General features: G+C 43.1%; 1 protein-coding gene and 1 pseudogene across 1 annotated transcript; one reads left to right on the top strand and one right to left on the bottom strand.

The window, feature by feature from the left end:
• The first annotated feature begins 12 nt into the window (after positions 1-12).
• LOC136513931 (uncharacterized) lies at positions 13-4105 on the top strand (annotated as a pseudogene).
• An 8165-nt stretch (positions 4106-12270) lies between these two features.
• On the bottom strand, positions 12271-20186 carry LOC136512462 (zinc finger protein BRUTUS-like). Its single transcript, XM_066506419.1, has 14 exons — positions 19690-20186; positions 18418-18627; positions 17786-17980; positions 17355-17698; positions 16795-17020; positions 16523-16691; positions 15234-16433; positions 14982-15153; positions 14657-14878; positions 13913-14050; positions 13271-13505; positions 13129-13188; positions 12746-12817; positions 12271-12667 (listed from the first exon to the last, which is right to left on the bottom strand). Exons 1-14 carry the CDS (start codon positions 19963-19965, stop codon positions 12533-12535), a joined length of 3654 nt encoding a protein of 1217 aa, XP_066362516.1. The 5' UTR covers positions 19966-20186; the 3' UTR covers positions 12271-12532.
• Between the last annotated feature and the right edge of the window lie 4798 nt (positions 20187-24984).

The following is a 24984-nucleotide window of genomic DNA, read 5'->3' as shown; positions in this document are numbered from 1 at the left end:
AGTCACCAAGCTCCAGCACTCTGATAATCTGTGTGCCCTCTTGCTCTGGATCACTCCAAGTGTCCAAAGATGTTTTCTTTTGTTGATAGTGCCAATTTTAGTTTATAAAATAGGTTCACATGAGTTCAAGAGGAGTTACAGTTCAGTAGTCAAATCTTGAGCATGAGTTTCAGCAGTGGCTTTGCTTCTCTTTTGTTCTCTAGCATCTGTCCATGATTGTTCATGGGGTGCGACCAAGGCATGGTCTTTTGGGCATTTAGTGATCCTGTCATTCTCCAGATGCAGCAAGTCAAGAACTGGAGGTAGCAATAAATACCCTCAAGAAGAGCGAAATCTGCAGCATCTGTTCAAGATCTTTTTTGCTTGCATTTATTTCGACTTCTGTAAGGGAGTGAGAGGCATCCGAGATTCTAAAGGAGATGCATTGCAGCACAAGGCTCGGAGAGAATCGAGTTTGGTTTTTCTTTTTGGTCGTGGGGACATGAAGAGCGGCAGCGCCTCCGCTCCCAGCGGCGGCGCCGGCGGCCTGGCGATCACCGAGCGGCAGAAGCCGGCGCCGTCGTGCGTGGCGGCGCTGTTCCAGATGTTCGCCAAGAGGAAACTCTTCTCCTCGTCCTCCAAGAAGAGCAAGCTGCTCCCCCCAGGTGAGATTGCAACGGGACTGCGCTGTCCTTTCTCCGCGCAAATCATTCCCCCCTCCCCCCTTCGCGCAACTATGCGAATCCGCCGCTTTTCGTAAGCTTTCGTCTTCGGTGTTTCAGTCCGCGCGCACAAGTTCTCACCTGGGAGACCGCCGGTCGGCGGCGAGAAGACGGCTGGTGGCCAAGATGAGACCCCTTCTGGTACGCTGTTTTCTTTTTCTTCATCAGATTTTTTTGGGTGGTGAAACTGCAAATTTTTCTTGTTTTCAAGTTGTGATGAACTCACCATGATATTTTGGGACCTTTGGCTTCTGCAAAACCATATGCCTGAAATGTCAAATTCTCCTGCCTCCAAGCCATTTACCATTTGTTTTGTTCCCCAATAGTTCTAACTCTTTCATGTTATTTTTCCTTCAGCTTGATTCTGCAGATTACTCAAGAAGCAAAACTGAATGCAATGGCACCAGTCACTACCCACAGCCTGGCCAAGACAGAAACTGCAGCGAGAACGAAATGTGTGCTCCGGGGGTGGTGGCCCGGCTGATGGGTCTCAGCTCGATGCCGGCCAACCAAAGCCATCAACGGCCGACCAAAGCCACAGACTCCTATGAACCCGGTGACCACTGGAATTCAGGCCGTCAAGATTGGTCTGGTACGTCTCGGAGCATATACACATCACCTCAGAAGCAACAGAAGACGGAGCAGCTCATAGATGATCGGCGCCACGACAATGCAGGTCAGTTCAATACTCCAGATACACGGCCATTGTGGCCACGAAGGCATGCACACAAGGTAGCCTCGCCTGTTAAGAGCCCAAGGTCAATGTCTAGCAGGAACAAGGCCCGGCTGATTGAAGCAGCAGTCAAGGTTCTGGAACCTGGTTTGCAGTCCAGGAATCGCCGTCTCTCTTGGAGACATTCATACTTGGAGTATCCATGCAGCAGCAGTGATGGTGCGCCCGGTGCTGCTGCTGTCCTACATAATGTGTCTGATCAGTTCTTGAGAGATATGTGTGATGTTGACATACCAAGATTAGGTGCTCACAATACAGGAGCTACCTCTCTGGACAATTCTACTTCTGATCAGAGGACTGAAGAGGATACTTTTAAGAAGAGCATTCCAAGTAGGAGGTCAGACCAGAACGTACCATGTCAATTGCAACCTGAGTATTTGCTCTTCAGCTCAACTGAGAAGGCTGGATTTGGGGACAGTGTTCAGAAGATCTCTAATTGTATTGCTGATGCAAACCAAGATGCACCGAGAAAACAGCTGAAGAGCAATATATCCCGGTATAATGCTCCTCATGGTCCTCTCAAGCAAAACAACCTGAAGCAGAATGCACTGCCTGCAGCTTGTAAAGCGGCAGATCCAGGATATGTGACACAAAGTAAGAAGCATAGAAGTGGGGAGCGAAACATGAGAAACGGAGCTCAGGACTTTATTTCTTTGAACAAAAGGATGAATGACAGTGCATCTTTGAGGTCAAAAAGAAAGGTCCAGGATAGATTCGGACGAGTCACATACTAGTGCAGAGAAGAAGAACATGAGCACAAAAGGTTGTCGAGCCAGCAACCTTCATGGTGGAACCTCTAACAAGCTGAAGCTAAAGACTGGAACACCAAAAGCTATGGAGAAAGACATGATAATTGCAAAAGGAGCAGGGTTAGTCAGTGAGAAGGCCGAAGCCTGCCAGTCCAAACTGTGCAAGAACTGATTTGCAGAGACAGCCAGTCTCACACAATGTTTCAAGGGGTAACAAAAAATCAGGCAACATTCCTTTCACTTCCAGCTCACCGATGAAGGTTGCCCCTACTTTGTGTGGTGACAATGCTAGTGGAACTGGTACTGCTGTACAGAGATCTCCAGTTGATACTTGCCCTAAGAGACGCTCTCGTAGAGATTGCCAAAATACGTCTCCTCAAAGAGAAATAGTTTTCTGGGAAGATTTACAAGGCACATCCAATGTGGAGTCTACTGAATCAGTTTTCTGTAACCAAGATGAGGTGAAAAATAGAGTTATTCTTGGTGGCAGAGCAGCCTCTTCTTTGTTCGAAAATAAGAGTTGTGGCCATGTTACAGAGGAGTCTTTAAGCAATGAACTGGTCAAGCAGCACAACTCAGTGGACTCTGCGATTTATGACAACAAAGACCCTTATAAAGTGGCCCACTTGTGTGAAACACGTAAGAAACATGCGGTCAGTACTCTTGATCTTTCTTGTTCCCAACCATGGTGTAATTCTGATGAAAACAACAATATAAGTTTCTGACAGAAAAATGTTGCTACCATCTGCAGGATGATGGAAAAGGCAGCATACCTTCTCCATCTATATCCAGAGGCAGCAATAAGCACAGTCCTACATCTATTCTTCAATCTAGAAATGCTGATGATGCCTGCGTTCCTGGTACTTCCACGCAATACTGCAGGTAAGGAAACAACCTTTTTTCTTGTGTGTGCGCTGCCATTAATCTAGCTCTGTTCCTTATAATTAGTTTATTCTGCCCTTCCCTTTTTAGAATTTCAGTCTACAAGTAAAAGCTTTTGCTAGCGAACACTGTGGTTACCTAATCCTTTTATGTGGCATTATATAATAATTAAACATCCTGGTTGATATGCCATGCAATTTGAGTTGTGATCTGACTATTTCTTGTTGTCAACTATTTCCAACAGAAGCTACCTCCACCAACAGCCATCAAAGGGAGACATGCACAGTAGCAGCTAGCATTGTGCAAGATATAACTACCGAGAGAAACCCCAGATGCGGCGATCCTAATTTTGGCCAGCATGGTGTTCAACCATCTGAACCCGATGAAGTCCAAGACAGCAAGCTGAAACACTCTGGAGAGGTTACAACAACTGTCGAACTGCTACTAACAAACGTCCGCGCTTCTACTCGACACAATAAATCAGAGGAATCACCCAAGGCATTCCTCCTCCGAACAACCGAGTGCGCTCTCGCCACCTTGACGACAGGCTCCAACTCCAAGCAGGAGGATTTCATCAGCACCGCCATCATCAAGGACAAGGAAGCGAGCGCGCTGAGGAACCTCGCGCTGGACTTCGTCTGGGACTGCCTGGACTCGATGTGCTCTCAGCTCTGCGACTCCGGCTACAGGTCGTTCTCGGAGCTGCTTGCGCTGATATGCACCGAGGAGAGGCTGGCGGACAGGGTCGGGAAGGAGATCGCGAGGTGCGGTGGCATGGCTGGGAGGAGCTTGGACGAGCTGGCTGTGGGCGAGGTCGAGCGCGCGGTGGAGGCTGGCATGGATCCCATGCTCGAGGCGGTTCAGATCGGCGCCCAGATCGAACAGGATCTTGTCCAGGAGCTAGTAGACGAAATCGGAGTAGATGTGTTAGCCTTGTGACTTCGTTGCACCATGTCTATGTCCATGATATTTCGCTGAAAAAAAGCTAAAACACTGTTTCGGCTGATTTATTGCGAGAGAAAAATACTGTTTTAACTAAAAAACAAGCTGAAAAAGACGGATTATAAGAGAAGCAAACATGATCTATGTCTATATCTATATTCTATATATATTATATATAATATATAATTATATATTTATATCTTCGATACCTCTGTACCTCTAATACTGAAAAGATAAAATTTCTTTCACCATAATTTTTCGTCCAGCCCTGCCACTCGTGTCCGTGTCGGTCTCGGAGTGGTCGTCCATGTCCTGTCTGCCAATTCAGCTACGTTCACATTGATTAGGAGTGGGGAAGAAAATAGCAAGAAATATGGGGTTTCAGATATAAAGATGCTAGAGAAAGTAAACGTGTGAGAGACTTAATAGTTTTTAAAATAGATCGAGATTTTCTGATACAAAATGTTCAGATCCGAGTATGCCTCTCTAACTAGGCTTCTTTTTTGACCCGTTGAACCGACTTTGTTGTGCGCCAGACCAAATCCATACAAGACTTTTTCCTTTTCTTTCGTTTTTCTCCTTTTTTCTATAAAAACAGAGGTCTTGCAAAATTCACCAAAAATCATAGAAAATCAGAAAAATACCAAACCAAAAATGTGATCTATCCATAGATGTTATAAACCTTGTTAGTCTATGCTTCATCTATAGGTGTGTTAAATCATCCTTGCATATGTTGTATGTATATAGTTTCGGCGATGACCGAGAACGTACCAGTGGCAAATCCGGAATACGCGGAGGTAACCGAGGAGTACGAAGCCTTCACTAACTTTTTGTTGTCCGGTTACTGCCTATGAGCCCTGGTGCATAACCCCTACTTTTCAGCAATTATTATGTTTGTTTACACATTAAGTTTTGAGGAGAAAGATTTACACCATCTGATGTAGTTTTGATTAGAAACAAAACTATTTTTTTATGAAAATATGGTTAGTCAATGGTACAACTAATTATTTCGTGAACCAGAATCTTGGAAAGATTATTGTCTAATAAAATCTAAACAAATATATTTATATAATTTCTAACGAGGGCTATCATGAAAAATAAAGAGAGGTCTCCCATCATAATCATTGGCGGAGAGACAAATCCTTGACACATCGATAAAAATGTTACGGAGGTTGATATGATGCGTCAAAAAAGTTACAAAGGTCGATATTGAGTCATAGAAACACATGGGTAGTATGAAAAATTAAAATTATGATATATTTATATATGTAAATAATTATGCGCTTTGCAACGAAAAGAAAATATATCAAAGTGTATTTTAATTCGATACAGGTTTAAGGCGTCCTTTGGTTCGTAGGAAAAATGGGGGAAAACATAGGATTGACAATCCTATAGGAATTGTTATTATTCATGCCATTGGTTCACAGGAATGGAGTATATGAATAGTGTAGAAACTTTTCCTTTGAACGCTGTTTTGGAGGAAAACTATAGGAACTTTAGCATCCATTCAAATTTCTTGATAAAAATCCTACGTTTTTCCTGCGGTCCATCCAAATGTTCGTTACTTTCAAATTCCTGTATTTTTCAATCCTCAGTTTTACAACTGCATTCTTGTGTAATTCCTATATTTTTTCTATTCCTATGTTTTTGCTTTCTATGTTCCATAGGGGGCCTAATAGGACATTGTTATTTATTGTGAGCATTAACTTATATTATGGATGTGATGGTCATCATAAAATAAATGATAAAAGCATAAAACATAAGTAGATATGTAACATTCAAGTTTTGCAGAAATGTTTAATAGTTTTTTCCTTCCGTTGCAACGCACAGACACATTTACTAGTAATAATAAAGAGACAAAATATCTGGCTATTTTTTTCGTCCATCTATTTTTTGGTCCGTCTCCCTAACTACAGGACAATAGAGAGTTTTTTTTGTCCAGACTTATATATATATATATATATATATATATATATATATATATATATATATATATATATATATATATATATATATACACACACACATACAACTCATGCTCATACGAGTTAGAATAACTCTTTTTAGCATAATACGGAGTACGATTTCAAAACGTATTGGGTAAGAGCTAAAAAAAAATTGTGCAACAAAATTTTGATAAAGTCCAGTCCGTCGTTCCTTTAATTTTTCCTCCACGTCCTTTTCTTTTCCGTTTCCATCTCTTTTTTTTTTTGGTAGTTGTCAAGCTTCCGTAATGTAATCCACCTCAACATGGTCGATTTTTCTGTTCTAATTTCCTTCTCACATGCGCACGTCAGCCTCGCAAAGGTAGTTTCTGATTTTTTTTTCTGTCGGTGCACATGGTATGTTGATTCTTTAAAAAAAAATCTTCCAATGGCTAATAGTAATAGGCACGGATGATCAGCTCGGGAAAAAAAATCGACCGATGGCCAATCGTTTCCATGTTAGCTCATAAGGAAAAAAAAAACGCAGCCAGTTCAGACACAAACAAAAACTATACTTTGGAACGGATGTCAACCAAAACAAGACTCACGAACAGACAGAAAATTGGAAAGAAAAGGTAAAACAAACCCGGATGCGTACAGCGGAAATCGTATATAGATTGTACGAGGAAAATCCTTCCAATCCTGCATAACTAGGAATCTTTATATCTATATCGATATGTCAAAACAAGAGCTCGGAGTCACAAACCGTCTCGGATTGCACGTCGTCATGTTGGTTTCCCAAGCATGCACGTTCGAGATTGCCTTTAGCTCATGGTGCCTCCGTATACCAGCTCCGGTTCCAGTTAACTTGACCGTATTACTTGCGTCTCTTTTTTTTTCCAGCTCACAAGTCACGTGTCCCTTTTTTCTTTTGCCGTGTGGAACTTCCGTTCCGTGTAGGAGATCGTCGAGTCAAACCGCTATTTCCAATCCGAACATAGCACGATCTTGGTGGCTACAAAAAATTAAATGCGCAAGCCAACCAAACCAAAGAATCAAAACATATCGTATATTATGCCAAAAAAGAAACAAATCACGAAGCGGGCAAGGAGCGTACTACTCGCTGAGTTGGCAGGGGCAGCTCCACCATCCACTCTTCGATAACAGGTTCTAGGTTCGATTTCAGTGAGAGCGAATTTTCTAAGATTTTAAGGTATTGTGTTTTTAGTGGTAGGCGGTGTTCCCGTCGACAGCGAGGCACCTATGATAACTTCGTCAATCTCAAGGATTTACCAGATCAGTCTTCAAAGATGCTCACAGGGGTTACGTTCATGTGTTCATAGATGTGAGTGTGCTACGTTGTATCTGTGTTGTACCGTGTAATCGCAAAAAAAAAAAGATCGAGTTAAAACAGGCCATATGGAGCTCTGAACAACACACAGAGATGGAGGCAACGAGGGACCAGGGAGCACATAAAACCACTCCTAAAGCTGCTAGAGACGTTGATTGTTGATATAGTTCTTATTAGAAAAAAATAATAAATTACCATATTATTGTAAATATTAACTTATATTATGACCCACCATGGTCATCATAAAATAAATTAATTTTTAAATTTAATAAAAAGGATAAAACATAACTAAACAAATATATGACATTTTATCATTGTTTGTCACATGTTTAATAGTTTTTTCTTCCATTACAACGCACGGACATATTTGCTAACGCACGGGCATATTTGCTAGTGAATATATGATTCCTTATATGTTCTATTTTGTTGTGTTGTTGTAATACTTGGATGTTTGCCTGCCGTGCTGTCTCAATGTTTGCAAGCGCAAACGGAATTTCGCCTATGAGCAGTGCTCGGCAAAAATTGTCATGGCAACATGCATTGCTTGACGCTAGCTTCCCAAACCACTAGAGAAGCAGAGGACCTTTCAACGTTAGCATTAGCATGCAGTGCGCGGACTCGCAGCCATGCTCAATAATGTCACCGCACCGGGTCACCGTGACGAGCGCGACCAGGATAGCCAGGAGCCCCGGCGCTTGTACGGCCACAGCTCACAGTGAAGGAAGGACAGAAAGGAAGCAGCGGTTGGGGTTGGGGCCCGCCAGGTGAGAATTATCAAGGAAGAGGCACTCGCAAGGAGGTAGGTTGGGCCTTGGCTGGAAGTTTGGATCTCCCAAACGGACCATGGTGATTATTAATGAAATTCGATTCCTTAATACCTTTTTTTTAGCAGAGACAAACCAGGTAATACTATACCAACATGGGGAACATATCCGGTGCTCCCACCCAAATGTGTCTGAAAAATTTGAGACGCAACAAAAATCTATAGAGATGAAAAAGTGAAATGAGCACTTGAATAGTTGTGGATTTCAGACCATAAACAGTACGATCCACAGCTACTCAAGTGACAATTCACTTTTTTGCATCTCAAATTTTACATAAATACTAGGTAGCGTGCTCGTGCGTTGCTACGGAATAACTAACAATTTATACTAAAAACACACGGATCGCACGATAAGATAATAATACTATAAAAATTAAATATCAACGTTAAAGTGATATTTAATCTAAAAAGCAAAGTTTATGAATTTAACACAGTCACGGAGTGCGCGGCGTCGCAGGCTCACAAACTCTACTTTATAGAACTTTTCGTGATGCGGCTAAGATAATATTTTATATTGGCAGGAAGAAATCTTCGATATCCATTTCTTTCATTGTAATCCATTTATCTGGAGAATGTTTGTAACCGTGCCCTCACCTTAAACATATATGTTTATTCGGACAATATCGCAAAGCTACTAAAAACTGTAACCGTGCCCTCACCTTAAACATTATCTAGATAAATGGATTACAATGAAAGAAATGGATATCGGAGAGTTCTTTCTGCCGATATAAAATATTATCTTAGCCATATCACGAAAAAATCTATACAGTAGAGTTTGTGAGCCTGCGACGTCGCGCTCTCCGTGACTGTGTTAATTTCACGAACTTTGCTTTTTGAATTAAATGTAACTTTAACGTCGGTATTTAATTTAACAGTATTGTTATCTTATCGTGCGATCCGTGTGTTTTTAGTACAAAAGATTTAGTTGTCCCGTAGCAACACACGGGCACGCTACCTAGTTGAATATAAAAGGAGAGAACTGACTGCATTCGTACATATAATGTACGTCAGTTAAGGTTTAGTTTGAATTAACTCAGTTCGTGAACTAATAGTAATAACTAAGGGCCTGTTTGGCAGGGCTCCTCCTGGGGGCTCCTCCGGAGGAGCCAGAGCCGTTTTAGAGGAGCCACAAATTGTGGCTCCTCTAAAACAGCTCCAGCTCCTCTGCTTTTTACTAAAAAACGGCTCCTCCAGAAAAACGTTTGGCAGGCTCCTCTGGAGGAGCCAGAGCCGGAGCCGGAGAGGAGCCCTGCCAAACAGGCCCTAAATGTGGCATATATCGAATTCTGTGTTGCTACGGGAAATATTCGTTTAGGAAATTGCCGAAGATTCACCAGTCTCACTATGTATAACCTGCACATCTTTTATTTGGCACCACTAATGTTCTCAAGGAGCAGTCACTTTTTAATTTCAGGTCTGCTTGCTGGAAACACTAAAATTAAGGGCCAACCTCATTGAGTCGTCTTGCTTGATCTTTGCCAATTGTCTTGCTTGAGCTTTGCGAACAAATTATACCATTGACAAAGACTAACACATAAAGAGGTAGAAGTTGCAAGAATAAAGCTAGGTGGCCTACTATGCACCTAGCCTAAATTTAATACCCTCCAAATTATGGACAATACTATATGAACTGTTGTAACCGACATGTTAACTCCATCATGTAGTACACCTAAGTATTGAACATGCACATGCATAGTTTTTTTATCATAGAATATATTTTTGTGAGACAACATAATTTTTTTTCTAAGTGACAGCAGAGAGCCCCAAAATATTAGATAGAAACTCTCATTTTACTATCTCTGCATCTGCTAAAATTTAACTGAAGTTTAGTTAATCCATGGAATAATTTAGATTGTGCCTTTTGTACTGCCCCAACAATTCTTTTATCAAGCATGATTATTGTTTTCATGGATGATTATTGTTTCCTTCTATGCATGTGGCCTCAGTTGATCGATTTGTTTTCTTCAAAGCAGGCGGGGATCGCAGGGATGACAGTTTTATTTTCTATCGTGCGGGGTATCGCACGTCCGGAAGGGAGGAACGACCCCAAAAAAAGTCGCACCAAAAGAGGTTGGCCAATTTGAATTTTGTGTTAATTCTCTTTCATTTTGCTCGTTGTCATGTATGATGGTGCATGCAAACATGTAATGTGTATATAGATAGCACAATAATTTTCTACTTCCTATTTTGCCGTGATTCCTCTATCACATGACAGGCAATATTCAATCAAGGAGAATGGCATGCGGGAGATGTCGTGGGATCGCAGGCGTGAGTAGACGGACGAACCAAAATAAATGTCGCACAAAAAAATGTCCACACTTTGTTCTTTTTAGTTGTAGGAGATAAAACTTGGCTTGATTCATATTTCAATTTGGATTTTTGAGCACATTTGGATGAGGTTTTTTCGATGTTATCCTAACGCTAACTTATAAACAGTCGCTCACTTATCGTTTAGGCATTATTCGGGCAAAACGGCCACAAAAAGGGCAAGGTGGTCCTATAAAAATGACAAATGACTGATTAAACGAAAATGGCATACCTTCGTGTAAAGTTTAAACGGTGTGTAAATGGACTAAACTACTGTTTAGGCGAATGCCACTTTTTTTAGTTAAATGCACCGTAGGTCCATTAACTTTTGGTGGTGTGTCATCTAGGTCCATCAACTTTTAAACTGTATTTTTTGGTCCATTAACTTTTAGTGGTGTGTCATCCAGGTCCATCAACTTTCAAACTGCATTTTTTGGTCCATTAACTTTTGGTGGTGTGTCATCCAGGACCATCAACTTTTAAATTGCATTTTTTGGTCCCTAAACTTTTTAATTAGTTCACCGTAGGTCCATATCCCTTCATTTAGCAAATAGATCTGACATGACACGTCAAAAAAGCAGCCACCGTGGAGTACATGACGAGATCACCACCTGGAGATAATCTTCAATACGAAAAACCTGATGGGATCACCATCCAGGGTTTCTCGAGCGGCGGCTCGACGGGGAATAAACTCCACAATAAAATTCAGTCTAATCTACCCGGTACAAGGCCGAAGGCTACAGGTATAGGCACGCAAGCCACCTGACCCAAACAAAACTCGGACTCCACCAACCCAACTAGGACCGATTGATCCTGAGTCCCTGATTTGGCTAACATGCATGGCACGTCCAAACGCAGCCACCAATTTGATTCACGTACATAGATGCACGCAGGCACTAAAAGCTAGATGCTAGATAGAAAACTAATGCATGGAAATAATAAAATACTACGGTAAGGATGCTAATCACGTTGGAAAAATTCCATTGATGATCTCCACCCCTTTAGAATTAGTACTGATGTATTGGCTTTATTTTCTCATCCTTTTCACGCAATAATAAGGTAAGTTTAGGGATCCAAAAATACAATTCAAAAGTTGATAGACCTGAATGACACTTCACCAAAAGTTAATGAACCCAGAAATGCGGTTTAAAAGTTAATAGACTTGGATGACACACTACCAAAAGTTAATGGACAAAAAACTACAGTTTAAAAGTTAATGAGCCTAGATGACACACCACGAAAAGTTAACTTTTTCTTTTCAAATTAGTGCACGGGAGCATGGGAAGGACCGCGAGCACCGAATATGTTCTCCTAGGGGCAGGACAGGAGGTGCGACAGTTTAGGACTCACATAAGAAAGGGGGTCTCGGAGACTCGGACCTCAGGTATGTAATATCTTGTGTGTGTATTGCCGCACTACAGCTGAAGCCAGCCACGTAGCCATGATGCAACCACTGCGAAACATTGCATTCAGCAACAGGTCACGTGGATCTATCTCGGTGCTGCATCCTTATCAAGGCAATCCATCATCGTGGATTGCTGGCCATAGGCCATGTCGATGGAATCACGCTTGTCACTGTCAAAAACGATCACTCATCGCCTTGCTTGAGAGCTTGTCGATGTCCATACATGATTGTGCTTTTCTTCCCATCCCTCCTTACTCCCAGCGCTTAACCGTTTATTTTTTTTAGTTAAAAACTCTATATCCCATAGCTTATTTGATCGGCATGTTAGATTATTAGGGGGTTTAAACTTTTAAGTCCAATATTGTAGCATTGACAGCACAAAAGTCATTGTATCTAATATATGGACAATATTGTAGCAAGTGGTGAGAGTTTTCACAAAGCAATTTGTTTTGAAGGTACCGTAGCTGTGACTGTATTGCTATCTACGGTACCTTCAAAAATGGTAATTCTCAGACCCCTCGTGCGCACGCGTGGGTACACATTTTTTTTTAGATAATACATCCAGGTGGGGTTCCTCCCCCCAGTTTACTCTTTAAAAAACTATCACAGCTACAGTCACGAGGTTTCTACCCCGTTGATATATATGTACAAATGAATTGCGGGAAAGAAATTACAAAGGGCGAGAGTTGCAAAAGAAATCAAAATCTCGCCTGGTTAGTTTGACGTAGAACACTCTGCCGTATCAGTCTTGATGACTCTGGTGTTGTAAGAACCACAGAAGGCACATTTGTGGTAGAGCCAATGGAATCGTGACCTACCTTTTCTCTCACAGTCGTTACAAAGTATATCCTGGAACAGTCACGCAACGATGGTAAATATACGTGAGGTATGTGAAAGAATGAAACTGGGATTAGGAGAGTGGTTTACCTGGCACCGGTCCCGGTATTCCTCCGGAAGCTGTTCTGCAGCCAGCAAACCATCAAGCATGCCAAAATACACCTTCAGAAATGAAACATCGCATTAGCTATTTACTGGACTGGAGAAAAGGGCAAACGGCTATACGACTTAATATCATCAAGAACTGTGAGCAGAATAAGATGTCCAAAACTTAAATGAAGTATAATTTGGAATGTACCGAGTATTTATTTGTTTCAAAACGAAATACTTCAAACCTACAGGGTCCTTGGGCATCCCACAGATTAATTTGGAGAAGAGAGCACAAGAATAGTATGCCTATGGACTATAAATGGCAGAGCAAACCGAAACGGTGAATGCAAAATAACTCTTTATGCTTAAGCAGCGTAGTTTACCGTCATATCTCCCAAGGATTTGCAGCAGATTGGACAAGTGTAGTGGGTACAAGTATATGCCTGAAATATTATAATCAAATCTATTAGAACAGCACTTACCCCATCCATAATAGCAAATGAGAATGCTACCAGATTGTCATACCTGAAAGCAAGCCGAATGCATGAAGTGGCCACAAGGAAGACCTTTAACTGGTGCACTTGATGTGAATAAAAAGTCACAGCAGATCGGACAGTTCATCTCTAGCATCTTTTCCCGGCATTTGTGTTCTATCATCTTTATGCCAAGGCAACAATTGCACTTCATGCAATGAAAAAAATCAGTGCCCAATCCGCTCCCAAGACGGCACAAGTTGCAAAAGGGACAATGGTAGACACTCCTGAGAAACAACCCAGAATTAGGAGTGCAAAATATCACAAAGATGAACCACATCAAACAATAATTTAACTTCAAGTGATAATAAAGCAATGAAGTAAACACACGAGGCACATAACACATTAGATCCTCACAGCTTGCTACTTTAGTGGCTTGAACTTTTGCATGAAGCTGAAGTTAGAGAAGAATATAGCACAGGACAATTTTACTGATCATAAGTAGAATATGACAATAGGATGATAATAAATAAGCAATATATTGGGTGCTAAGAAATAAAATCATCATTATTTCAAAGGATAATGCGGAAACTGAACCACCATGCATTTATGGCAGAGAAATTTGTCCACCCTACAAAGACGAGGATTGTATATAGTGCAGAACAAAATAAAATGTAGATCTGCACAGTATTACCTTTCATCATCGAAGAACTTGCATATGCTACAATAATACTTTGCCATGGACAGTCCATTGCAAGAAGGGGATTGGCAATTTGGACCGACCGGTTGAACATTCAGACATAGCATGCACATCATCTCCACCACTGATTTCCTACAAATAGCAGCTCCACAAAGTAAGCAAAGTATAATTGTTTCTTTTTTCTTTGTAACAGATTTCTAAGTTCTAACAATCAGCACGTCATATGACAGAAAAGGTTGTCCAAGTATACAAATACAAGTATGTTCTTTTGTCCTTATTATGCAAAACTGATAGACTAAGAGCCAAGTATCCCACTGGAAATAAAAGCTCCAATTAGAAAGTTCAATGACAGAAAAACAATTCATTTCACAAGGGACGCACAGGTCCATAGCACCACCACAAACAGCTATTTCCAAATAAAACGTCATGCTTAATTGATATTGGTAGTTCGATGTTGAAATGAAATCCTACTAGCATAAGAGGTGCATAAGCATCTCTAAAAAAAACGGGCGTACCCAGTGCAGAGAGCTCCCGCTCTGTGCGGGGTCTGGGGAAGGGTGTTAGTGGCAAGCCTTACCCTCGCCTGTGCAATGCGAGGAGACCGCGACTCGAACCCGGGACCTTCCGGTCACAGGCGGTAAGACTCTACCTGCTTGCACCAGGCCCGCCCTTCTGTGCATAAGCATCCCTCAGCAGGAAAAATGTGGACAGTAAAATAAATGGTTGTGTTGAAGATACCTGTCCATTGTATGGTCACTAACTTTATCATGACAGAATCTGCATGTGAATAGCTTATTGCAGCATGCAGCAACAAGCTTGCAGTTTCGTTTATAATGCTCACAGCCAAATATTTGTTTCTCTGGGTCTCGATACGAAGGAACACATCCAGGTCGTCGTGTACATCCATTATGTCCTTCGACGTTTGGTTGGGGTGATTTCTGCTGAGCAGCTATCCAACGGCTGAAATTTACAAAATTAGAAATATATATAATACAGACTTATTTTCTGTATTCTTAGGGGGAGATAATAGTCAACTTATTTACTTTATTTTTAAATAACAAACCTGGTCATGAGATTTTGGATCAGATAGGCCTTCCTCCTTGGATCAAGAGTAGAATCTCGAGAGACTTTTCGAATCTCAGCCTCAAGCTCACTCTGGTTCATTCGGAAGATGTCCTTCCAACCAGGCCTAAACATCTGATCATTTTGTTCAAGATTCTCCTGAAAATGATTTTCTACAAGGCCAAAGTAAAATATCTCAGTGACATAGAAATCATATCCACCATTCTAGAGGAGAGAAACCAACTGAACAAACCTTCTGAAAGAGTAGAAGCCTTGTCTGATGGGTCAGATGAAGTTGAAGGTCCCTTCCACCATTCATTTAGCCATTCATCGAACATTGTATTTTTCGTTGCTTGCTTCCATGTATCCAGCACCATGTTCTGTTCCTCTAGACTAAGTGCTGATGTAACCCAAGGTAACATTGACTGCAGAACCTCAGCACCAGTAGTTCCAATTATACGCCCGATAATCTTATCCTGCTCGTCTACAGAAAAATGTTTATCGAACAATGGCCACAACTCAAGTTCTTCTCTGTGAACGTGATTTGACAACGTGACATGGATAGACTTGCATAATCCTTGAAGCTTTGTCAAAATTTCATTACGCTTTTTAGCCCAATCAATCTCATTATTTGAAATATCATTTGTTCCAGCTTCAACATCAAGAGGATGGCTCAAACCATCATGTAGTTGAGAAAGTTCAGATAGGACAATGGATATATCTTGGAACAATTCTTCTTCCTGCTTGTGATCAAGAGTGTATGAATGACTAACATTGTGCAATGTCTCCTTTGATTCAAGAGCAGGAAATACAATCTCATCTTCAGCATTGCTGTGTGCTCTATATAGACCCCACAGTAAACGAAACCTTCCGATAAATTGGCGAAGGCAAGATTCATTCCCGTCAATAAGTTTTCCAGACTCCACATCCAAAAACTCTAAATCCTTACGAATTGCCTTGTGGAATTTGAATATGGTATCAATTGGCTTAGAAATGTTATCTGGGCCAGATAATACTGCATCTGTCTCCCATGAAAAAAGGCTTGAATATAATGAAGGTGCAGAATTATTGTAAGGCAGAGAGCGAAAGGATTTTGCAGGGGTAGATGAATTAACACCAAGGTAGCTACTTTCTACTCTTAACCTGGGAATGTAGCAGGGTCTGTTGTTACATGGCGAGGCTTCAGTATCCACATTTTGTGAGCAGTGACTTTTGTTAATATTAGTGCTAGATTCTCCATGACTTGCTCGCTTAACTGGTTTCGAAAAAGCTCCATTGCTACTTACATAACATGGACAGAATGACTGGCATGTTTTGGAACCATTTCCATCTGATGCACAGCCCACCGCTCCTGATGTGCATATGAACTTTCCAGGGTTGGATGTGTCCTCCAGACGACCTTTGCATGCCCAGCCGGAGAGAAGGGTAACCAATGCAGTTTCAGAGGAAGGTGCTGCGATGCATTCAATAAATATAAAAATTAGGAAAGCTATGTGAAGCTGTTGTATTATTCAAGAGAGGTAGAAACATAACAGAGACAACCTGCTAATCGCATATTCTGAAGAAAAGACACTGCCTCTGCATCATTCAGTTTCACTACAAACCATGGTAGAACACATTCCAACTGCTTTAGTGGCATGACACATAGACTCTGATATAAAAGTTCCCTCTGTTTCTCTGGTGAGAACTTTATCCTAGCTTTAGGAAGTACCTGAGTAATAAAGGTAAACAAGACCTGATGATCTGTTGGGCAAGTAGGGTTAACATTCTGACTGATAGGACAGCAGTCCCAGCTTCTTTAGTACTAAACTAACCTTTATTTCCTCATCATTGAAGTGACTCTCAATTTTCTGCATTATTTCGTCAGCTTGTGAACATAACTCAGAATGAAAATCAACTACAGTTGACTTGGCTCCTGTTATTTGAATTTGTTCAATTAAACTCCTAAATTCATTTAACCGCTGTTCTTCTTCAGCATGCTCCTGTACAAAAGATAATTCACCATCCACTGCAGGGAATATAACTTGATCCTCGGCAATACTGCAGACCAACAAAAAATCAACTGATGAAACTAAGAAATCAAGATAATAGACTTCACCGGAGAGCACAAAAAAAACATAGTTGGATATAAAACATCAAGTGTTTGACCAAAACAATAATCTATATTATAGAGAAGCAAAATAAAGAATATTTTCTAGCATATGGCTAGTATTTCTACCTCTTAACTGTGGCATCTGGTGCGTCTAAAGCATCTATCAGAGCATTAACAATTTGTTGTCACAATACATGTAATATAATGTGCAGCCGAATAAGTATCCGCAAATCTAACACGATAAAAGAATATTCACATGAGTTGAGATTCGAAGCCTCATACCTGTGGAAAATGCACACATCTGCAATAAATTGCAGCCTCATATTAAAGCCTGCTATGTCAGAAAAATCTCCAGACTGCTGTATCCTTTTCGTCTCGTCTGCTATATCCCTCAGTTCTCTCCGAATAGCATTGTGCCAATACAGAATTTCATCAATTGGATGTGTGACAAGCTGACTAGATTCTGTGGACTTCCTCTTTCCAATTTTGGAGTGTTCAAGTGAACATACATGTTTATCTATTCGACCAGAGCTAGACTCACATGTAGAACTGCTTTCTGAATAAGGATCACTAATACCTTGTGCTATTGTTCTGAATGATTTCCCTCCAAACCACGTGAAAACAATCTTCACAAAGTAAAAAAACTTAAGTGAGAGACACCAATAATTTTACAAATGCAAAGTTAAGATGTGTGATGCCATAATCATGCGGACCTCTTGGAGGAGTTTTTCTCCGGGAACTATTTTACTTAGGCAGTCAAGAATATCTTGATTCTCATCAGTTGAAACAGAAGAAGATATCCATGGAAGGAATTTTGCCATCATATTTATAGGGATACTACATAAGAACTGCCAGACCAGATCTGCTTGCTCTTCGTGTGAAAACTTCTTGATGAGCAACGGGAAGACCTGCAAAGTTTTCGGAAGATTAGACCCGTTATATGCCCTGCGTCCCAGCTGCTACCACTAAGGATGCAAATTGTGAAGTTACTACAGATTCATCATGTTTAGCGTGTTGCTCAGAAAATGTCTAGAACTACATATGGGAGTATAAACTATAAAATTATGGATGTTTTTTCCTCTCAAACGTGTAGAAGAACCATCAACCATGTGTCATGCATCGAATAGAGGAACCGGTTCAATCACAAAAATACTATAGATGTGACAGAGAACACTAAAAGATTGACAGATATTCCTTATTCCTTATTAAACTAATTGAGCATGCCAACATGTCTCATACTCATACAACCACTTGATAGAGAAACTGAAGGCCTGCGAGCTATATTTCATTATTTCTCAAATTACATTCAAATGGCAGGACAAATTAAGCAGGGAAACAGGAATACCTGTTCTTCTTCCTTGGACATGTGTTGGGTAACAAACGTCCGAATTGCTCCAGTACAGGATGCAAGTTCCCTCCGAATAGCATCATCATTCTGCACATCCAGCTGTAGCAGAGTGAAGAGCTGTGCGAAGAGATCATTTTCTCCTTTGTGTTCAAGAGAATATGTCCCTGCGACATTTTTCACTCGAATATCAAGTGCTGGAAAAATAACCTGCAATCATCAAAAGAAAAGTCTTATACCACAAATGTTCTGTGCATCACGACGGGCTTACAGTTGGCCAATAAATTTCCAGAAATACACCGATCTATGGGCATTAAAATCAGCAATTAATCTATGATAAAAACATGCAAGGTCCATGCTTTGAACAGATGGTATAGTAGGCCCAGCATTTCCCTGTATGGCCATATGAAACAGGAACAGTAGTTGTAATTGCACATAGGAAGTTAGGAACATATTTGTTTGTAACAATTGCACTGTGTGGATTGCAACCTTCATTTGATCCAAACACCAAGATTCTAACAGGAAGGAGTTGTTTCTTAGAAAATAAATAAATAATGTACTCCACTGTAAACAATTCGCAGTAGCCATGCTACTCTAACAAGCACCATGAAACATGTAATTGGAGATGAAACCCCAAGACTAAGGTGCTGTCAAGGTTGACAGTTTACTTTAAGACATAACTGGACGTTCACATGAGAGTGACAGTAAAATCCAGCAAATCGACACTGATGTCACACGCCGGCTAATTGTTTACAGTCACATGGCCTGTACACGTACACGCATATCATACTGCAATTGAGAATAATCAAATCGCCCAGCTAACTAGCTGCACTTGAAAACTCCTTCCGTTTTCAGATCATGTCGACGCAACCGCAATTCAGCCCAAACCCAAGGCAGATCTTCTTGTTGAGTTGTGATCCAAAATCAGTTATGTACAAGATAAAGGCTAACGAAGATTTGCTGAAGATTTGCTGGCTGGTGCCCGTGGTTTTTTCCTTCTTCCTTGGAGGGTTTTCCACGTTAAAAATCTCGTGTCCCCTGAGTTTGATGTTCTTCGTCGTTTATATTGCCTATGGTTTCTAACACTTCTTCTGAGCCTAATCGACAATTCCGCAAAACACTATCCCCCGCCGCAATCACCACAATTCCGCTGGCTCATATGCACGAGGGGCATTCGTAGAAACCACAATCCCAGTACGAAACGACTGCGAAACAAAAATGCGACGAGGAACAGCAAAATCCCCGGCGGCGCGGGCGCGCCGCACTACGTACCGCGTCCTCGGCGTCGCAGTGGTGCCTGTAGACGGTGAAGAGGAACCTGCAGCGCGCCTCGAGCGCGGCCACGTCCCCGCCCGCGCGCCCCGTGGCGAGCCGCACCGCCGCGGCGTGCATCCGCTCCAGCTCCGCGCGGATCGCCTTGTGGAAGTAGACGAAGATGAGCACGGGCGCCTCGGCCGCCGACCCTCCCGCGCCACCCTCGGACAGCGGGGGTGGGGACCGCGGGATCGCCGCGGCAATCGTGCCCTCTCCGGCCATCGGCGTCGCCATGCTCCGGCTGCGGCTGCGGTGCGCCTGCGCGGTGGCTCCGTGTGTGCTCTGTCTGGTGCGCGTCCGGCTCTGCGCTCGGTTGGCTATTTTTTTAGCTTTTTTTTTTTACCGGTTGATTTGTTGTTTTCCGTTCTGTGGGCTGCTTTATGCTCGCGGCCAATCAGCAACGGAACGGGACGGCGCGTGGTGGCGCCGTGGTCTGTGGACTCTGCCTCTGCGCCTGCGCGGTGGGTCGTGGCCTCGTGGGTGCCTGAGTGCCTGAGTGCCTGTGCCTCCGCTTTCTCACCTTGTAGTGGGATTGCATTTAATTTTAAGGTAGAAGAGCATGTTTGACTTGTCTAGGTTGGGAAGGCACGTTGGACGTGGTACGAATTAGTTTTATTTACAAAATTTATACATATTGGTTTCAAAATAGTGTACGTCTCGTTTGGTGAGAACTCAAAAAATAATTGAATTTGACTAAATATATAAAAAATATTATTAATTGTGTATAATAGTATCATTACATTCATAGATATATTTTTATAATAAACTTACTTCTATTTTGGAAAAGAGGGAATACTTTGTTTCTAAATCTAATCTAATATTAATGAGTAAAGACTTTTCTCCTCTATCCGTCTCTATATATCACTCACTCTTCTTTCATCTCTCACTCTCGTCTTCCCCTCACTCTCTACTCCGTCCGATAGTCTCCTACTCACTCTCACTCTTCTCTTCGTCTCTACCATGTCAGTCTCTTACTCACTCTCATCCTTCCCACACTCTCCGTATCCTTTCCTTACTCTCTGCTCCGATCCATCAATCTTTTACTCAATCATCTTGTCCCTTGCTTTCACTCTTCTCATTTTGAACTTAGGTCCGAAAGTCATTTAGCATGTGTTTGGTTGGGTGGCCAACCCCTAGCCTGGCTCCCTAGAACCAATTTTGGCATGTTTGGTTGCCTAGAAGTGGGCTAGAGCCTGGCTAGGGCTGGCCATCCGTACTGCTATAGCCTGGCTAGGAGCCTGGAAGTAGGCCTGAACCAGCCCCGTGCTCCTTTCTTGTCACCGCCCCGCCCCTCACCTATCGGCTACCGGACGCGAAGGAGGACCACGCGGAGGTCCCGAGCAGAGGCGGAAGTCCCTGCTCGTCATCCCCTGCTCGCAGAGCGGTCCACGAGCACGGCGAGCCGTGGCCTTCTTCTTGCCGCTAGTGGGCTCCACCTCCCTGTGCTGCGCGGCGGCATGCCCGTTCGCCGCCACGGAGAGGGTGCGTGGCCAAGGAGGCCGCCGTGGAGGTCGTGCTCGTGCGCGGCGAGGGGAAGGCCGAGGCCGGGCTGTTGCAGGTGAACGATGATGCCAAGATGGCCGGCCTCGCATCCGCCTTCCCCCCACCCGCTTCCCCGGCCACCTGCCTCCGCCCGCGATCGCCGGAAGAAACAACAGTAGTCGTCGGGGTAATGGCCATCCTCGTTGCCGCCTCCACGGCCTCCCTCCGCCTGTGGCCGTCGACGCACCTATTCATAGATTCGAGCTGAGGCCGTAGCTGTCCACGGAGATTGAAGGTGCAGGCGGTCCAGCCACCGCGCTTGGAGCGAAGGGCGGGGTGGCCGCGGAGGTCGACGAAAAGCCTTCCTTGGTGTACTCCCCTCCTCCTCCCTCGCCGTTCTCCATGAATGAACGCTGCAGCTGGCTCAAGGCCAGAGGCTAGTGCGACGGTGATGCAGCACATATGTTTGATGGATTGCTTCAAAGGGGTTAACTTACCTCCTCAAAGAGGAGGTGATTCTATTCAAGCAAAACCAGCTAACCAAAAGCACCAAAACTTAGCCAGGCTAAAGCAATCACTCTAATCAAATAAGTAGCGGTTGGCTTGTTCTAACTTGGCTAAGTCTAACCTAACTCAGAAGCTAGCTAGGCTAGAAATTAAACACGAACCAAACACACCCTTACTCACTCTCGCCCTTCCCTCACTCTTTGCGTCCTTCTCTCATCATGTGCAAGATGCCCGCGCAAGTCGCAAGGACGACGACGGTGATGATTCGTGCCTCTCCTAGATCTACGCAAGACCAAAGAAGGTGTGCGGACAACGCCGGGATGGCTAGGCCATGGTGTTATGTGGAAGGGCTCCTGTGAGGGTGCGCACACTCAGTGCCTGCACTCATGGTCGCACAAGAGATATGCGAATTCCTTTGTTGCCTTGAGGTCGCCATTGTCTCACCTAGCCACAGGGCCGACATGCCCTTCTCTCTGACTTTTCGTTGGTGCTCTGCATCGGCTGGTCAGCGCCTCTCTGCCCCGGAAGCTACCGGATCTGGCATCACAATAGTCAGATCTATCCTTTTTGCAGTAGGTGATGGGTGCCTGCTGACAAGGCCACTTGAGGTGAGGTCAACGAATGTCATGTCAGGTTTGTGTGCATCCTCAGTCTTGTTCGGCTGGTTTATAAGCCGCTTGTGCTGATTTGTATGGCTGATTTGTTGGGGGAGAAAAATATTGTATCATTGCTGATAAGCCGGCTTATATGAGCAGCCGAACATGCGGTTAGCTGGCCCTAGTGGGGCGCAACAACGATGGCCCTGCCATGGCCATGGCATTCCATCTGAAATGACTCCATGAGCTTGGCTAGAGAGCAGTGTGCACTGGTGGACGACGGGCAACTTCACCTGGCTTCGTGGGTGCAGTTGAGTTGGTCACGCACGTAGATCTCAGACCACGTGCCATGGTGCTTGCAGGCTAGCTGTTGAGTAGTGGGTGCCTCTCTTTGTGCTGGTATATGAGGTGGAATGCGTTGGGCAAGAGCCCCCTGGCAAGTGTTTGTCGTCGTCGCCGCCGACACCTTAGGTGAGGCGTAGTCCCCTTCCTTGGAAAGGTCCATTGAGATGCCTCCCCTCGTCCTAGATGTGGGATTCCTCTGAGGAGGTGATAACGGCGCTCAACGTCACAAAAACACGTCATCTAGAAGATCTTGCACCGCCTTATGCTGGTCTGTGTGGGACGCTTAATGCTTATCTGCAAGCCGTAGGTTTTCGACGAGGCCAAGTTCTTTCGGGTTCACTGCTTGCTTTGCAGCGTGTCTGTGGCTCTTCTGAAGTAGATCAGCAGTGGCGAAGTCGGAGTTGCTTTTGTTGTGGGGTGCAATAAAACTCAACAACGATGACACGATGTGTTCACTAGCTTGTTTGGCTGTCTAGGCTTGTTGGGAGTAGGCGGCGACGTGTTAGACGCTTTGGCTGATGTTCGCCGTGAGAAGAACGAAGCTAAGTTCGGTAACAATGACACGCTCCCTACCTTTTTTAAGGTTGCTTCAAAAAAATTGCAACTACAAAGACCTCGACTATCCAAAAGAGGAAAAAAAACACCAAATCGTTGACGTGCCGTGGCTGCCCATTGGTGCCAATTCATGCAGCCCATGCACACATGTGAGATGTGATGTGACCCGCCACCTGCTGCCATGTCAGCTCCTCCAGGCGCTGCGTCGCCATAGCCTCGTAGGAAAGGAGAGACGGCGTGCCGCGCGCCGCGTGCTTACAAAATCTGATGACCCATGCCATGGTGTATTAGCGTGTCTGATAGTAGTTGCATGCATGGGACGTTGACAACGAAATTAATCAAGTGCAGAGTTATTTATTGCCGAATCTAGCTACCTAGGCGACCATAATTCTAAACTCGAGCATGCCATGCATTGATTTTAATTACTTTACTATATATACGCGGTCTCTGTCGACCACAGATCCTGTCTGACGACCCCGCAGTCAACATTTCAGAACCTGTTGAAAGATACTGCTGCACTGCCTTCGTCCTAAAAAAATGTATAATTCTAATTTACTATTTAGTCAAACTATCTAAAATTTGTTAAAATATATCGATCAGTATTTATAACGTGAACAGATATATATTATTAAAATATATCCAATGAAGAATCTTATAATACTTATTTTGGTATCATAAAGATTGGTATTTTTTATATATCTGAATTTGGCCAAAATCAAAGTAATTTGATTTGGTACTGTACTAAAATTATATCCTTTTTCTGGATCGAGGAGGGGAGTATAAAATTACTCCACGAGTAGAACAAGCACTAGAGAAAGGGGTGTCTTGTTGGCGCTTGTTGCCCCCTCCACGTTCCCAAAGGGCAGAGGGTGGGTGCCCTCTCAGATATTATATATGTACTATAGCTAGCAGTGATCAGTTTAACAACCCAGCAACCGGCAGCGCAGACTGGTGATCAGTTAAATTAACTATATATATGCATGGCCAGATTGTAGGAGGAATTAGGAAATATCACTGAGTATGTCGTGATTTGTGACGGCGTGCGTGGGTGATGACTGACTGGTGACTGGTGGGTGGGTGCTCTACGACCCACCTCGCGTCGTGACCTCGTCCGGCCCCGAATATAGGGTCCGTTCGCTCGAAGGAATTTTGGAGAAATCTGGAGGAATTCGGAGAAATTTGTGAAAGAAAAACGCTATTCCAGGTAAAAAAAGAAGCGGATAAAATCGGATTTAACGAACGGGGGCCTATATAATATATATAGCTAGCCAGCTAGAATCATACTAAACGCATGTTTAGATATTATAGAATAATTGTTAGGCAGCTAAGTTAGCTCATCTCCAAACAAGAGGGCTAATAAGTCGACTAGTTTTTTAGTCAAGTCTTCAACTAGTTGTTAGCTAACTAGCTAACCAACCACAGTAACCAACCACAGTTAGTCGGGGCAGTTACTAGTTATGGCTAAAAATTAGCCTAAAATAGTTATGGTTGGCTAGTTAGTTGATGATTTGACTAAAAAATTAGTTCACTTATTAGCTCTCATATTTAGATGCGCTAGAGCTAATTTTTAGCTAGCTAGAATTTAGTTCTTGTATTAAGTAGACTCTAATTTATATTAATTTTTAGCTTAACTATTAACTAGCCATGACCGTAAATACACTGGACCACACACTAAAGAAAACTATGCCGCATTCGACCCAGGTGGAGCCGTGGAGGTGGCCAGGCCAGTGGGCCATGCATATTTGGTCATGCCGTCCCAAATGGTCGG

Source organism: Miscanthus floridulus, chromosome 16 (assembly GCF_019320115.1).
Source record: "Miscanthus floridulus cultivar M001 chromosome 16, ASM1932011v1, whole genome shotgun sequence".
NCBI classification, from domain to species: Eukaryota; Viridiplantae; Streptophyta; class Magnoliopsida; order Poales; family Poaceae; genus Miscanthus; species Miscanthus floridulus.
This window is presented reverse-complemented; position numbering and strand designations above follow the sequence as displayed.

Excerpts from the sequence above, each read along its gene's own strand:
- LOC136512462 (XM_066506419.1), bottom strand. The coding sequence starts at position 19,965 with ATGGCGACGCCGATGGCCGGAGAGGGCACGATTGCCGCGGCGATCCCG. Across the intron at positions 14,879-14,981 it reads ATCCAAAATCTCATGACCAG|CCGTTGGATAGCTGCTCAGC; the intron begins GTTTGTTATTTA and ends TGTAAATTTCAG. Across the intron at positions 13,506-13,912 it reads AAGTTCTTCGATGATGAAAG|GAGTGTCTACCATTGTCCCT; the intron begins GTAATACTGTGC and ends GTTGTTTCTCAG.